The 15,384-nt window shown below is 46.6% G+C and overlaps 1 protein-coding gene across 1 annotated transcript; it reads right to left on the bottom strand.

Annotated features, from left to right (window-relative positions):
• Positions 1-827: 827 nt before the first annotated feature.
• On the bottom strand, positions 828-4,888 carry LOC125528874 (aldo-keto reductase family 4 member C10-like). Its single transcript, XM_048710055.2, has 7 exons — positions 4,571-4,888; positions 4,397-4,447; positions 3,253-3,329; positions 3,039-3,126; positions 2,156-2,428; positions 1,776-2,024; positions 828-1,260 (listed from the first exon to the last, which is right to left on the bottom strand). The coding sequence occupies exons 1-7, from the start codon at positions 4,679-4,681 to the stop codon at positions 1,177-1,179; spliced, it is 933 nt and encodes a 310-aa protein (XP_048566012.2). The 5' UTR covers positions 4,682-4,888; the 3' UTR covers positions 828-1,176.
• Between the last annotated feature and the right edge of the window lie 10,496 nt (positions 4,889-15,384).

The raw sequence follows: 15,384 nt of genomic DNA, 5'->3' as shown, positions 1-15,384 counted from the left end.
GCGCCAGTTATTTGGGTCGGAAGCCAGCATGCAAAACGCAGCGGGCATCAATATTTTCCTGACTCAACAATAGGTGTGCAGAAGGAAAGACGTGTTAGATGGCTTGTAAACAGTGCGCACGTAACACAAAGCTAGCGGCCTGCAGCGACAACATTTAGCGATGACGTGGCTTCACCATAGGCGAGGAAAATCAGAAGAATTGCTGACATGGCTAGATGATGATGTGGACATGCTGCATGTTGAGAGAATAGGGAGAAGTGGGGAGCAACTTCTTAAGAATGATAGATACAATCAAATGGGTTCTCAAAAAAAAAGGAAAAAAACAATCAAAGATAATCACATATATGGATGCCCCGTAGTCAACGAGAACATCTTTCCTCACTGAACGAACATCACCAAAAAGGCTGAATAAGTCAAAGAAAATACACCACGCGACAAGCGTGGTAAAAGCAATCTCAAATTGACAAAAAAAAAGTCAAAGAAAATACGAGCACCAATGCCAGGTCTAAAACTTGAGCTCTAGTTGGTTGGTTTCATCACAAGAAACCTAACCATCTGAGCTAAACTCAGTTCGCCACACTTACAGAGAGTTGAACGTCAGTTAGCAGATAAAGACTATGGATGGAGCTTGGTTTGCCGACACTCCAAACATCTGGTTACCTCCAGCTTTAACTGAAAAAGGTTTTCGCCTCGCTTTAAAAATAAAGCAAAATTGCCAAAGCCACAACAACAGTCCAGCAAGATCATCCAACGCACACCACACACAATAGAGTACACACAAGGTTCTGCTGATGGCACCAACTCAACAAGCCCTAGAAGACAACAAATGAAACAACATAAAGGGCCGAAGCCGTTGCCTCCAGCTTTCGTCACGCGAAGAAATCACACACTAGATTCATGATTCTCTTCGGGATCAAAACAGAACAGAAGACCCAAAACGCAACGCCCATGGCACAATATCCCCAAGGGCACATTAATAATGAAGCTTTGTCTAAAAACAACATAAATAGTGAAGCTGCTGATAACATAGTTCGTGAATTGAGATAAAGGATAGAATCTCAAAGCTCAGAGCACTGAACCTTGCTCTCTGAAGAGTGAATCCTGAGATAAACGAATTGACAAGCCCTGATATGTATACTTGCTGCTCCCTGCTCAGGATCAGCGACACCAGCCTTCCTAAATCTCACCGTCCCACAGCTCCTCGTGGGTCTTGTAAACACTCTGTGGATTAACGGCGAAGTTGCCTCTGAGCAGCCTAGCCTGAAGATCACAAAATAAAAATCGTCAGATGCGCCATTTCAAAAAATATACACTGGTTCAACGATTTGTATGCTCTGACTTCCTCAGTACTTTATGATGTTGCCAACCATGTCGCAATAATCATGCTACTGTCTGTTTTGTAAATACCGCAGCCTCTAAGCATCTTTGAACTAAGTACATTGTGTTTTCATATCCCTCTGCTTAGGTATAAAGTTGCTGCATCTATTATTCCTCCCCTATTTGTGAAAAAAAATACTGAAGGACATGCATGAAACTGCTCGCTACACAAAAATTTCCTGTCCACCAGCTCCCCTCTCGATCCACTATTCCTTTTTCGTTTAACAAAATAAACAACAAAAAAGCATGGACGGGCCCCACCACGGGCGCGGCGAGCCGCCACGTCATTCCCTGCTAGTACTATACATAAGGGAGACACAGTGGTGCCCTTTGTAGCAAGCAAAAATGAACATTAGATAAAATCACATGAATTTATTCGGTGCATATATGATAGATACCTCCTTAATTTCCGAGAACTTTGCAAGCATGTCATCTGGAATTGACCAATCATGAACATCAAGGTTTTGCTTTATCCTTTCTTGATTCGTGCTCTTTGGTAGTACGCTGTGACCCATCTGAATGTTCCAGCGCAGAGCCACTTGTGCAGGTGTCTTCCCGAGTTTCTCAGATATTGAGATGATTATTGGTTCTTTAAGGATGTTACCATTCATCCAAGTAGTACCAGGTGAACCGAGTGGCGAGTAAGCCTGCAAAACATATACAGATGAAAAAACAACAACAACTAAATATTCAGCAAAAGCAATCCAGCTTCTTGAGTGATAAATAAGGCACAAGATAATCACACTAATATAGAAATAGCTGAGGTAATCAGACTTACACTAAGATGAACACCAGCTGACTGACAAAAGTTGTGGAGCTTAGTTTGCTGCCAGCAAGGATGGCATTCCACCTGATCAACAGCTGGAGGTACACGAGCTACAGCAAGCAAGTCACCCAACTTCTTTGATGAAAAGTTACTCACACCAATCGCGCGAGCTTTGCCAGCATCATGTAACTTCTCCATTGCCCCCCAAGTAGCAGGGATGTCAGGTGTAACGAAGTTTTCAGGGTTGTTGTTAGTTCCCTTCTTGACTCTAAACGGCCAATGGATCTACAAAATACACAGACAGTCAGAGATTGTAATCAAATTGTTTTGTAAACAAATCATGCTAAACAGTTTCGACACGTACCCATCTAATGCTAAGCTGAAGGTACCGGAAAAAAAAAAGATAAAACTCATTGAACAATACATAATCTTTTCTGTAATGTATACAAGAAGCCAAAAAACGAACAACATAACTGATCTTGAAACAATAAACAATTTGACACCAGAAATCAATAACACCCATGTTAATCCATACCAAATAAGATGGAAAAACGTCCATGGGTGTAATATGGCTATATGAATAGACAGAATTCAGGGAATAGGAGCACATTTATTCAATAAATGACACAGAACCATATGCCCAGTTTCAACATTATATATCATAGAATAGCACACAATAGACTAGCAAGGATACATAATTTTGTCAGTAACTATGCTTAACATTTAAGTATGACATAGATCAGACAAGTGATCTTCTCCTGCTGAGGAGACCTTCTAAGAAAATAGAATAAAACGATAATACACAAAAGCAGTAATATCAGTACACACAAAGCGAGATATGAATGATATAGAGGCCAGAATAGAGGGGGTATGATCGTAAATAGGAGATGCTCACAAGATAAAGATCCAAGTAATCAAGCTGCAAATCATTCAGGCTTTCATTTAGTGCCTCTGGCACATCTTCAGGAGCATGATGATCATTCCTGCAACCATAAGGTATCCAAGATCAGTTAGACGTGAACGATTTAAAACTTCAAATAGGCATCTAGATACTCGACCCGAGCTGCAGAGACATAACCACTACGATACCACCAGAGGTTTGGGCTCACCATAGCTTAGAGGTGATAAACAGATCCTCGCGCTTCACTACGCCCTCTTCAAATAGCTTCTTCAGCACCAAACCGATCTGGATAAAGTAAATAACGGATATCAGGATCTGGATAAAAGAAGAAGCTCTGCTTTTGCATTGAGAAGGTGGAAAACTGTACATCAGCTTAGACAGCTTCCAGAAAAAATAAAAGAAAAGCAACAACTCTATATCTCTGCAAATTACAACTTTCAAACACCCTCGCTCCAGGCAATCCAGAGCACATCAATGTCGTCCTTCAAGAGGGAAATCAGTCTTCACATTTGCCAATTGATCCTGAAAAATCCTCTTGTTTCTCTTTTTCCACATATGCCACACTGCATAGATGCAATCCAATCTTCCTCCAAAGCTCCTTCACAAACAAGCAGTGCAAAAAAAGATGGGCCGCGGATTTGGGTGAAGGTCACACATCATGCATGTAGGAGAATGGGGCCAATCCATAACCTGTTCTGAATCATGAGCCATGTGTGAAACTTAACCTTGCTTTCAGCTTTAGTGCACCAAATCCCCTGAAGCTCTGGCTGCAAAATGCGACTCTGAAACTGGGCCTCATCTTTTACAGAAATACTTCTTCTATTGGCCTTCCTTCTTTTTTTTTTTACTTCTTCTATTGGCCTTCCTGAACAGAGCAATGGAGCAACCATCTTGAGGAAAACCCATGCAACCAAAACTGGGTCTTGGAGCCATTGGCAACCAAAACTGTTCTGTAACATGAATCGAGACGATACTGCAAGCAGCACATGTCTTAATGTAAGAGGGGCCAAACGCTGCTTGTCAGGCCTGTGGATGCCATGTCAGTCTGACCAACCGAGCTTAAAAAACAGTCCTGAATAAATTAACCCTTTATTTTAATTCCTACGCAGGTTCACTATGAGACCATATCCCATTGCCAATATTTTGCTCAATGGACAGAAGAAATTCCTAGTATAACGATATGTTGCTCAGATGATTAAAGGATGACGTTTGCAAATTGCAGTAGTTGTACTCACTCTGCTTTCCTAGTTGCATTTGCAAGGGTAGCAGATCGTGCACGCATTAAGCAGAAAAACAGGGCTGACGAAAGGAACTAGTTTTATAGGCGGCAGCCAGCTGGTAGTTACTCCTACCTCCTTTTCGTTGCCGTAGACTCTGGCGCAATCGATGTGCCGGTACCCCGCCTGCATCGAGGAAGAAAGATCTGGTGTGAACCAGGCAGTAAACAGGGTCGTACGAAGGGGGGAAAAACATGCCATCCATCTGGACGGCGAAGCGAGTGGGGATTAGGAGGGGTTTGCGCGGACCTTGACGGCGGCGTAGACGGCGGCGCCGACGACGCCGGGGTCGGCCTGCCAGGTGCCGAGCCCCACCGAGGGGATCTTGGCCCCAGTGTTGAGCAGGAAGTGCCCCGCCATCGCCGCCTCTCTCTCTCTCTCTCTCTCTCTCCCGCACGGCACCGGAAGGGGATCGGGGAGGAGCGTAGGCAGGGCAGGGGGCGGGGGCAGCAGCGGTGGGCAGGAGAGGGCTGCGGCTGGCGGGCGTGGCAGCGGTGGGCAGGAGAGGGCTCGCTCCAAGTGTCCTGCCTGGGTTTCCTGTTCCCGCGGCCGTGACAAGACCGGCCCCTGCCCACTTTTGTCCGAAGCATGTCCAGGTGCACTTCAGCGGCAAAGATGATTATGCAAATCAGCTTTGTCAATGAAGTGAATTTACAGGTGATTTCAAGCCAACTGAAGCCGGAACAAACAGGGCCTTCTGGTTTTCGCCCAACTTTTTCGCCATCAGACTTTTATTAGTGATGATGAAAGGATCTGAATTTTTATTTAGTTCATTAGTGACAGTGAAAGGATCTGTGGGAGATGCCCCTTGCTCTCTCTACGACGTGGACAAAAAGGTTTCTCCATTTCGCTTCCTTGTGTAGATGCCGAAATAGCTGTTTGTTTGGGCTTCTGGTTTTTCCGTACAAGAATTTGCTTGCTGAAACTGAAACAAAACAGATCCCTAGGTACACGCAATTGCACAACACCGAAAATCACTAATTAAGGCTATCTTTTGACCGGACGGTCCGCCGGGTCAGTGACTGGTCACAAAAATGTGACCCAGACAGCCATCTCAGACGGGCCTCCTGGACTGATCGGGATCCCTCATATCCAACTCAAACATAGAGACGCTCGGGCGTGTCCGCCACGTTGGACCAAGCTCAAGCTAGCCCACCTGACCGCACATACATTCCTCCCTGTCCACTCGTGGACCAAATCCTAGTCACTTCACTTCACTCGCCTCCACTCCCCTCCACCACCCAATCTCACTTCCGGCGGTCTCTGGCCGTCTTCGGCATGGCGGGCAGCGGGTCTGAGTCCTTCACCTCCAGATCCGTCGACCTCGAACTCATCCCACGCGGTTTCCTCTTGGAGTGGCAGAGCGCAAGCCGGACAACCGTGGACGTCAGCGAGGCAGAGTCGCATTCTTCGGCGCCCATATGGTGAACCAGTCCAGGCGCGCAACCGCGTCGTGGTGGATGTCATCGGCTCATCCCAGAACGGATCCATCATCGATCTGACATCCACCGGCACGCAACGGGTTCTGGGCTCCGACAAGGAAGAGTAGGGCATAGGAGACGGTGGCGCCTTGAGTCCAATGAGCCGGCTAGCGTCCCATGCCCTACTCTATCTTGCCGGCGACTGGACCAACACTTCGGGGAGCGCAGCCGGCCGCCGAACATGGGCACGGCGGAGTCGGACGAGCTCCACTTAAAGATCGCTTTTGTATGTAATAATATGGATTTGAGGTTTCTAATTTGAGTATTCGGATATGGAATGCATTATTTGAGGGGTCGCCGGGCAGTGTCCGCGGACTCATCCGGGCGCATCCACGCCCGTTTGAGGGGTCAAATTCGCTATGTCCGGATGTAGATACTCTTATATATTTTAAAGCTGCTATATTTTGTTGTGCATAGGTACAAAACTAACCCCCATTTCCCAACATATGTATCCTATTTAAAAACTAACCCCCGGACCAGATGGTTTTCCGGCGCGCATGTTCAGAGGAATTGGGTATAGTTATGAAGGACCAAGTGACTGCTGCTGTAAAGGAGTTTTTCCGGACAGGTATTATGCCAGAAGGTGTGAACAATACTGCAATTGTGCTCATACCAAAAATTGATAATCCGGTAAAACTGACTGACTTTCGCCTATCAGTTTGTGCAATGTTATTTATAAGGTGGTGTCCAAGTGCTTAGTTAACAGGTTGAGGCCCATTCTTGATGAGATCATATCGCCCGAGCAGTGTGCCTTTGTACCTGGCAGAATGATAACAGATAACGTTCTGATTGCATTTGAGTGTATACACCATATTCAGCAGGAGAAGGATCCATCAAGGAGTTTTTGCGATCTCTCAAAGGCGTATGACCGGGTGGACTGGGTTTTCTTGAAGCGGACGATGCAAAAGTTGGGTTTCGCTGACCGTTGGGTGAACTGGATTATGGCTTGTGTCACCTCGGTTAGATACACTGTTAAATTTAATGGCACCCTCTTGGAATCGTTCGCACCGTCGCGTGGGCTACGGCAAGGTGACCCTTTGTCCCCATTTTTGTTCCTCTTTATTGCTGATGGTCTGTCTGCCCTGTTAAAGGATGGTGAGGAAAAAGGAAAATTCACATCTTTGAAGGTGTGTCGGCGTGCCCCCGGAATCTCCCATCTTTTGTTCGCCGACGATACACTTCTTTTCTTTAAAGCAGAGGCACAACAAGCACAAGAGGTGAGGTCCATTATAAAGATGTATGAAGGGGCGACGGGACAACTTATCAATCCGGCCAAGTGTAGTATGTTGTTTGGGAAGGCATGTCTGAATGCAAGCCAGGAGGCTGTGCGCACCACACTGCAAGTTCAACTCTCTACCTTTGAAGGAAAATATTTAGGCCTGCCTACGCCCGAAGGTAGAATGTCAAAAGGGAAGTGTCAAAATCTGCAAGCAAGGCTCACTAAAAGAATTATTGCATGGGGTGATACACTTTCTTTGTCCGGGAAAGAGGCGATGATCAAGTCAGTCGCGCAAGCCATCCCCACTTATATGATGGGGGTGTTTAAGCTTCCAATGTCCGTGTGTGATGATCTTAATAGAATGGTTAGAAACTTTTGGTGGGGAGCGTCCGAGGGAAAGCGCAAAACTCATTGGCAGGCATGGCCCAAAATTCAGAGGCACAGACTCAGTGGTGGACTGGGGTTTCGTGATTTCAGGGTGTTTAACCAGGCTTTGCTGACGCGGCAAGCTTGGAGGCTTCTGACTAAACCTGAGAGTCTTTGTTCGCAGGTATTAAAAGCTCGATATTACCCCGAGGGGCGTTTGGAGGACACGGTTTTCGCAGGAAATGCTTCGACTACATGGCAAGCGATCCAATATGGCTTGGAGCTCCTGAAGAAGGGGTTAATATGGCGGGTGGGCAGCGGCACCCACATCCGCATCTGGAGGGACCGGTGGCTGCCTCGGGAGCCGTCGGGCCAGCTCATCACTCCCCAGGGGACGTGCAGGCTCCGTCGCGTTGCGGACCTGTTGGATGCTAATGGAGCATGGCGGCTGGACCTTCTGCACCAACACTTCCTTCTTGTTGATGTCGACGCCATCACTCGTATCCGGACCTCCCCACGGGTCACTGAGGACATTCTTGCCTGGGCCCCGGAGAAATCCGGTGTCTTCACAGTTCGATCTGCATACCGCTTCGCCATGGATGAACGCGAACGTCCATTGGCGAGCGCATTGAGCAGGGCACCGGATGGTCGTCGCGCCATCTGGAAGATCATATGGGGGTGCCCTGCTCCCCCTAAGGTACGAGTGTTTGCATGGAGGCTGGTTACTAATTCCCTTGCCACTTGGGCGAACAAATTTTCTCGCACTCTGGAACTTAATGATTTGTGCCCTTTGTGTGGTGTGGAACGGGAGGACGGTTTCCACGCAATGTGCAGGTGTCCACTGGCAAAAAATCTATGGCGTGCGATGGCTCTGGACTGGCCGATCCCGGACGTCGACAATATCTGTAACACTGGTCCAGAATGGCTTTTTAGTTTGCTGGAGCCACTCCCTGATACAGTCCGCATGATCGTCTTAATGACCATGTGGCGGACTTGGTACATCCGGAATGAGCTCACGCATGGGAAATAAGCACCACCAACACAAGCCTCACGTCATTTCCTCCATGGCTACATAAGCTCCTTGTTGTGTATTCAGCAGCACCCGTTGGGGAACATGGACAAAGGGAAAATGGTGTTGCACTTACCGGCCACCAAATTTGAGGCTGCTACAGCTAGAGACAAGCAGGACCGTGAGGAGCTGCGTTGGTCTCGGCCGCCTGAAGGCTGGGCCAAGCTGAATACGGATGGAAGTTTCGTAGGAGACGGGTGCAGCCGGGGGCGGCATGGTCCTGCGGGATGATACCGGCACCATTATCTACACAGCCTGCAGGGAAATACGTACATGTGATAACGCCCTGGAGGCGGAACTATTGGCATGTAAAGAGGGCGTCGAGCTCGCGATGCACAGGACCTTGCTTCCCCTTGTTGTCGAGATGGACTGTGCGGAGGCGGTAATGATGATTAAGAGTCCCACGCGGGATCGATCGATGTTCACGGCACTGGTGCAAGAGATTCAAGTGTTGATTGCTGATAGTACGAGGGAGATAGTTTTTACTCATATTAGCCGATCGCAGAACAAGGTCGCTCATTGCCTTGGTGTGTATGGTAGATGCACACCTCGCACCGCCGTGTGGTTTGGTTTGGGGACTAGTGAAGTTGTTAGCATTTGTATGGCAGATTCTCCACCTTAAGTAATAAAGTCCCCTTTTCCCTCGCAAAAAAAAAAAAAGAGGAGACTACGTATCTGATCAGCCATGTATTGATCACTTCGCATTTTTCGAATACAAAAAAGGCCATTGCACACCAAACCACGATAGCCCTTGCTGCTGCTCTAATTGAACGCTTGATGAATGATGGATACAATGCTTTATAGGAGTATAGTGCTAAAAAGTGTTGGGTGTAAGCAACCCACAAAAAACTTTTGTGGACTGGACACAGATGCGAGAGACAGCCATCCAATCGTAGTCGTATACATCCGGTCTTTTTTTTCAAGTTCGCACGATCAAATAGCTAGATGCAAAAGGTATAGACGTTCAAATAGTCGCATGCAGCACAAGTTCAAATTAAAAGAAGTTCAAAAATTACATCCCAGTATTGTTGTCCCCTTTCACCGCCCATTAATACTCAATCAAATATTTCTTCAGCTGCTCATGAGTTGGTCGACGCCGAATTTGTTGATGCATTTGAGTAAACTCCTCAAATGTGACTGAATTCTGGTCCGGAAGTTGGATAGGATCACCCATGTTCTCAAATTCCAGAGTTGTGGCAACATCCTCACCGTCATCCTTGATGATCATGTTGTGCATGATCACACAACATGTCTGTTGGGTTCTACGCTGCGTGCATCGGCTGCAATTTAAAATTTTCCCTACGCGTAGATCAAACAGGAACATGATACGAGAGATGGGTCATAAATTGTTACCACTAGACTTGCAGTGCCGTGCAGCGGAAGTAGAGTAGAGGCAACGCATCTTCGGAGTCGTCTCCTCATCGTCGATCTCCCACATAGCCGATCGAATCCCACAAACAGGTTCGCCGAGCGCGCAAGTGCACCACCTCTAACGGTATTCGCGCGTGTGGGAGGAACGTCGTGCGGCGGACTGCTAGGTCCGATCACACAACCGGCGACAAGTGGAGGTGGCTAGTTGCAACACATGCAAAGCCCTAGTGATGGTGCTAAAGCGGTCAACCAAATGAGTGTGCCGCACCTTCATTATATATAGGCATCCATCGCGGGCTCAAACATTTGGGCTCGCACAGATCCTAAAGCCCACTAGTCTACTCAGTCACGATATAAGTCCACCTCGGATCGCATCCGACTAGTGTCCTTGGATCCGACCTTGTAGGTTCTTTCCCTTAAGCATGCGACCCCTTAGGTTCAAGTCGGCCTGGTCACGGGTCGGATCACCTTCGATCTGCTCGTCTGGTAGCAGCCTCTAGCATGGCGTACCGGACACCAAGTAGACAATGAAGTCGGTTGGCGAATCTGTACAAAATGTCACACTTCTGTTCTTTTTGCCACATGATATATGTTGCCGAGCTCAAGGCGAGTCTGTCATCCTTATGCTAACCCGATCTCTTTCTCGTTCCAGTGATGTCAACCACAAACCAGATTATCTCATAATCCTTGTCGCATGGTCATGCTTATCTTGGTCGGATCACATGTGGGGCCCAGAGTATATCTCTCTTGCTCGGAGGGGTGATATGTCCATTTTGCATCATGTTTCCCTACTGTTATTTATATTGTTTTTGGTCACTATTCCACTTTATGATGCAATTCTAATGCCTTTTCTCTCTTAATTTGCAAGATTTACATGGAGAGGGAGATTACTGTGTTGGGAAACGTAGTATTTCAAAAAAATTTGCCTACGATCACGCAAGATCTATCTAGGAGAAGCATAGCAACGAGCGGGAGAGTGTGTCCACGTACCCTCATAGACCAAAAGTGGAAGCGTTTAGTAACGCGGTTGATGTATTCGAACGTCTTCGCGATTCAACCGATCAAGTACCGAACCCACGACACCTCCGCGATCTGCACACTTTAGCTCGGTGACGTCCCTCGAACTCTAGATCCAGCTGAGGCCGAGGAAGAGTATCGTCAGCACGACGACGTGTTGACGGTGATGATGAAGTTACCGACGCAGGGCTTCGCCTAAGCACTACGACAATATGACCAAGGTGGAAAACTATGGAGGGGGCCAGCGCACACGGCTAAGAAATCAACTTGTGTGTCTATGGGGTGCCCCCTCCCCCGTATATAAAGGAGGGGAGGAGGGGGTCGGCCGGCCTCATGGGGCGCGCCCCAAGGGGGGGAATCCTACTCCTACTAGGAGTAGGTTCCCCCCTTTCCTAGTCCAACTAGGAGGGAAAGGAAAGAGGAAGGGGGAGAGAAGGAAAGCCCCCCCCCCCAATTCGGATTGGGCTTGGGGGGGCGCGCCTCCACCTGGCCGCCTCCTCCTCTATTATTTCACTAAGGCCCATTAACCCCCTGGGGGTTCCTGTAACCCTCCGGTACTCCGAAAAATGCCTGAACCTATCCGAAACCTTTTCGGTGTCCAAACATAACCTTCCAATATATCAATCTTCATGTCTCGACCATTTCGAGACTCCTCGTCATGTCTATGATCACATTCGGGACTCCGAACAACCTTCGGTACATCAAATCACATAACTCACAATACATATCGTCATCAAACATTAAGCGTGCGGACCCTACGGATTCGAGAACTATGTAGACATGACCGAGACTCATCTCCGGCCAATAACCAAAAGCGGAACATGCATGCTCATATTGGTTCCTACATATTCTATGAAGATCTTTATCGGTCAAACCGCACAACAACATACGTTGTTCCCTTTGTCATCGGTATGTTACTTGCCCGAGATTAGATCGTTGGTATCATCATACCTAGTTCAATCTCGTTACCGGCAAGTCTCTTTACTCGTTCTGTAGTGCATCATCCCGTGACTAACTCATTAGTCACATTTCTTGCAAGGCTTATAGTGATGTGCATTACCGAGAGGACCTAGAGATACCTCTCCGACAATCGGAGTGACAAATCCTAATCTCGATCTATGCCAACTCAACAAACACCATCGGTGACACCTATAGAGCATCTTTATAATCACCCAGTTGCGTTGTGACGTTTGATAGCACACTAGGTGTTCCTCCGATATTCGGGAGTTGCATAATCTCATAGTCATAGGAACATGTATACGTCATGAGAAAAGCAATAGCAATAAACTAAACGATCATAGTGTTAAGCTAACGGATGGGTCATGTCAATCACATCATTCTCTAATGATGTGATCCCGTTCATGAAATGACAACTCATGTCAATGGCTAGAAAACTTAACCATCTTTGGTTAATGAGCTAGTCAAGTAGAGGCATACTAGTGACACTCTGTTTGTCTATGTATTCACACATGTACTAAGTTTCCGGCTAATACAATTCTAGCATGAATTATAAACATTTATTATGATATAAGGAAATATAAATACCAACTTTATTATTGCCTCTAGGGCATATTTCCTTCATACTGGCAGCTGGAATTCTGGACCTAAAAAAGCTACAGCAGAGATACCTATTCTATAGATCTCCAAATGACTTAAAACTTCACAGAGATTTTTTATTGAATATATAAAAAATAGAAAAGAAATACTAGAGGGGCCCACCAATTGCCCACAAGGCAACAGGGCGCGGCCACCCTAGGCGCGCCCTGATACCTTGTGAGGCCCACACCTAGCCTCTGGTGCCCATCTTCTTCTATATGAAGGGTTTTGACCTAAAAAATAAGAGAAGACTTTCGGGACGAAGCGCCACCATCTCGAGACGGAACCTGGTCAGGAGCACTTTAACTCTCCGGCAGAGCGATCTCGCTAGGGACACTTCCCTGTTGTGTTGGGCGTCATCCAAACAACTCCCATATGACCATTTTCCACTAAGTATTTAGAGTAGAGATATTAACTCATGGAGTAACTAGAGTAAAACATATATCAATGGTATTTAAAATACATGTAGTGATCCGACCTCAAACGGTCAAATCTCTGTGCATAAGTGTCATCCCTGGATCGGTAATGCTGACACACACAGTACTTGAAGGATTTATTGTTGGGGAACGTAGTAATTTCAAAAAAAAATCCTACGCACACGCAAGATCATGGTGATGCATAACAACGAGAGGGGAGAGTGTGTCCACGTACCCTAGTAGACCGAAAGCGGAAGCGTTAGCACAACACGGTTGATGTAGTCGTACGTCTTCACGATCCGACCGATCAAGTTCCGAACGCACGGCACATCCGAGTTCTGCACATGTTCAACTCGATGACGTCCCTCGAACTCCGATCCAGCCGAGTGTTGAGGGATAGTTTCGTCAGCACGACGGCGTGGTGAAAATGATGATGTTCTACCGACGCAGGGCTTCGCCTAAGCACCGCTACAATATGATCCAGGTGGATTATGGTGGAGGGGGGCACCGCACACGGCTAAGAGATCAAGAGATCAATTGTTGTGTCTATGGGGTGCCCCCGGGCCACGTATATAAAGGAGTGGAGGAGGGGAGGGGTCGGCCCTCTCTATGGCGCGCCCTAGGGGAGTCCTACTCCCACCGGGAATAGGATTCCCCCTTTCCTAGTAGAACTAGGAGCCCTTCCAAGTAGTAGGAGTAGGAGAGAAGGAAAGGGAAAAAGAAGAGAATGAAGGAGGGGGCGCAGCCCTTCCCCCTAGTCCAATTTGGACTAGGCCTTGGGGGCGTGCGGCCTGCCTCTCTCTCTTTCCCCTAAAGCCCAATAAGGCCCATACACTCTGCGACGAATTCCGTAACTACCCGGTACTCCGATAAATACCCGAATCACTCGGAACCTTTCCGATGTCCGAATATAGTCATCCAATATATCGATCTTTACGTCTCGACCATTTCGAGACTCCTCGTCATGTCCCCGATCTCATCCGGGACTCCGAACTACCTTTGGTAAATCAAAACACATAAACTCATAATATAACTGTCATCAAACTTTAAGCGTGCGGACCCTACGGGTTCGAGAACTATGTAGACATGACTGAGACACGTTTCCGGTCAATAACCAATAGCGGAACCTAGATGCTCATATTGGCTCCCACATATTCTACGAAGATCTTTATTGGTCAAACCGCATAACAACATACGTTGTTCCCTTTGTCATAGGTATGTTACTTGCCCGAGATTTGATCGTCGGTATCTCAATACCTAGTTCAATCTCGTTACCGGTAAGTCTCTTTACTCGTTCCATAATACATCATCTTGCAACTAACTCATTAGTCACAATGCTTGCAAGGCTTATAGTGATGTGCATTACCGAGAGGGCCCAGAGATTTGATCGTCGGTATGTTACTTGCCCGAGATTTGATCGTCGGTATCTCAATACCTAGTTCAATCTCGTTACCGGTAAGTCTCTTTACTCGTTCCATAATACATCATCTTGCAACTAACTCATTAGTCACAATGCTTGCAAGGCTTATAGTGATGTGCATTACCGAGAGGGCCCAGAGACACCTCTCCGACAATCGGAGTGACAAATCCTAATCTCGAAATACGCCAACCCAACAAGTACCTTCGGAGACACCTGTGGAGCACCTTTATAATCACCCAGTTACGTTGTGACGTTTGGTAGCACACAAAGTGTTCCTCCGGTAAACGGGAGTTGCATAATCTCATAGTCATAGGAACATGTATAAGTCATGAAGAAAGCAATAGCAACAAACTAAACGATCAAGTGCTAAGCTAACGGAATGGGTCAAGTCAATCACATCATTCTCCTAATGATTTGATCTCGTTAATCAAATGACAACTCATGTCTATGGTTAGGAAACATAACCATCTTTGATCAACGAGCTAGTCAAGTAGAGGCATACTAGTGACACTCTGTTTATCTATGTATTCACACATGTATTATGTTTCCGGTTAATAAACATTTATCATGATATAAGGAAATAAATAATAACTTTATTATTGCCTCTAGGGCATATTTGCTTCAGTCTCCCACTTGCACTAGAGTCAATAATCTAGTTCACATCGCCATGTGATTTAATACCAATAATTCACATCACCATGTGATTAACACCCATAGTTCACATCGACATGTGACCAACACCCAAAGGGTTTACTAGAGACAATAATCTAGTTCACATCCCTATGTGATTAATACCCAAAGAGTACTAAGGTGTGATCATGTTTTGCTTGTGAGAGAAGTTTAGTCAACGGGTCTGCCACATTCAGATCCGTAAGTATTTTGCAAATTTCTATGTCAACAATGCTCTGCACGGAGCTACTCTAGCTAATTGCTCCCACTTTCAATATGTATCCAGATTGAGATTTAGAGTCATCTGGATCAGTGTCAAAATTTGCATCGACATAACCCTTTACGATGAACCTTTTTGTCACCTCCATAATCGAGAAACATATCCTTATTCCACTAAGGATAATTTTGACCATTGTCCAGTGATCTACTCCTAGATCAC

Source organism: Triticum urartu, chromosome 3A (genome assembly GCF_056163025.1).
Source record: "Triticum urartu cultivar PI428250 chromosome 3A, HENAU_Tu73, whole genome shotgun sequence".
Classification (NCBI taxonomy): domain Eukaryota; kingdom Viridiplantae; phylum Streptophyta; class Magnoliopsida; order Poales; family Poaceae; genus Triticum; species Triticum urartu.
Note: the sequence above shows the minus strand (reverse complement) of the source record. Positions and strands in the feature narration are given on the sequence as shown.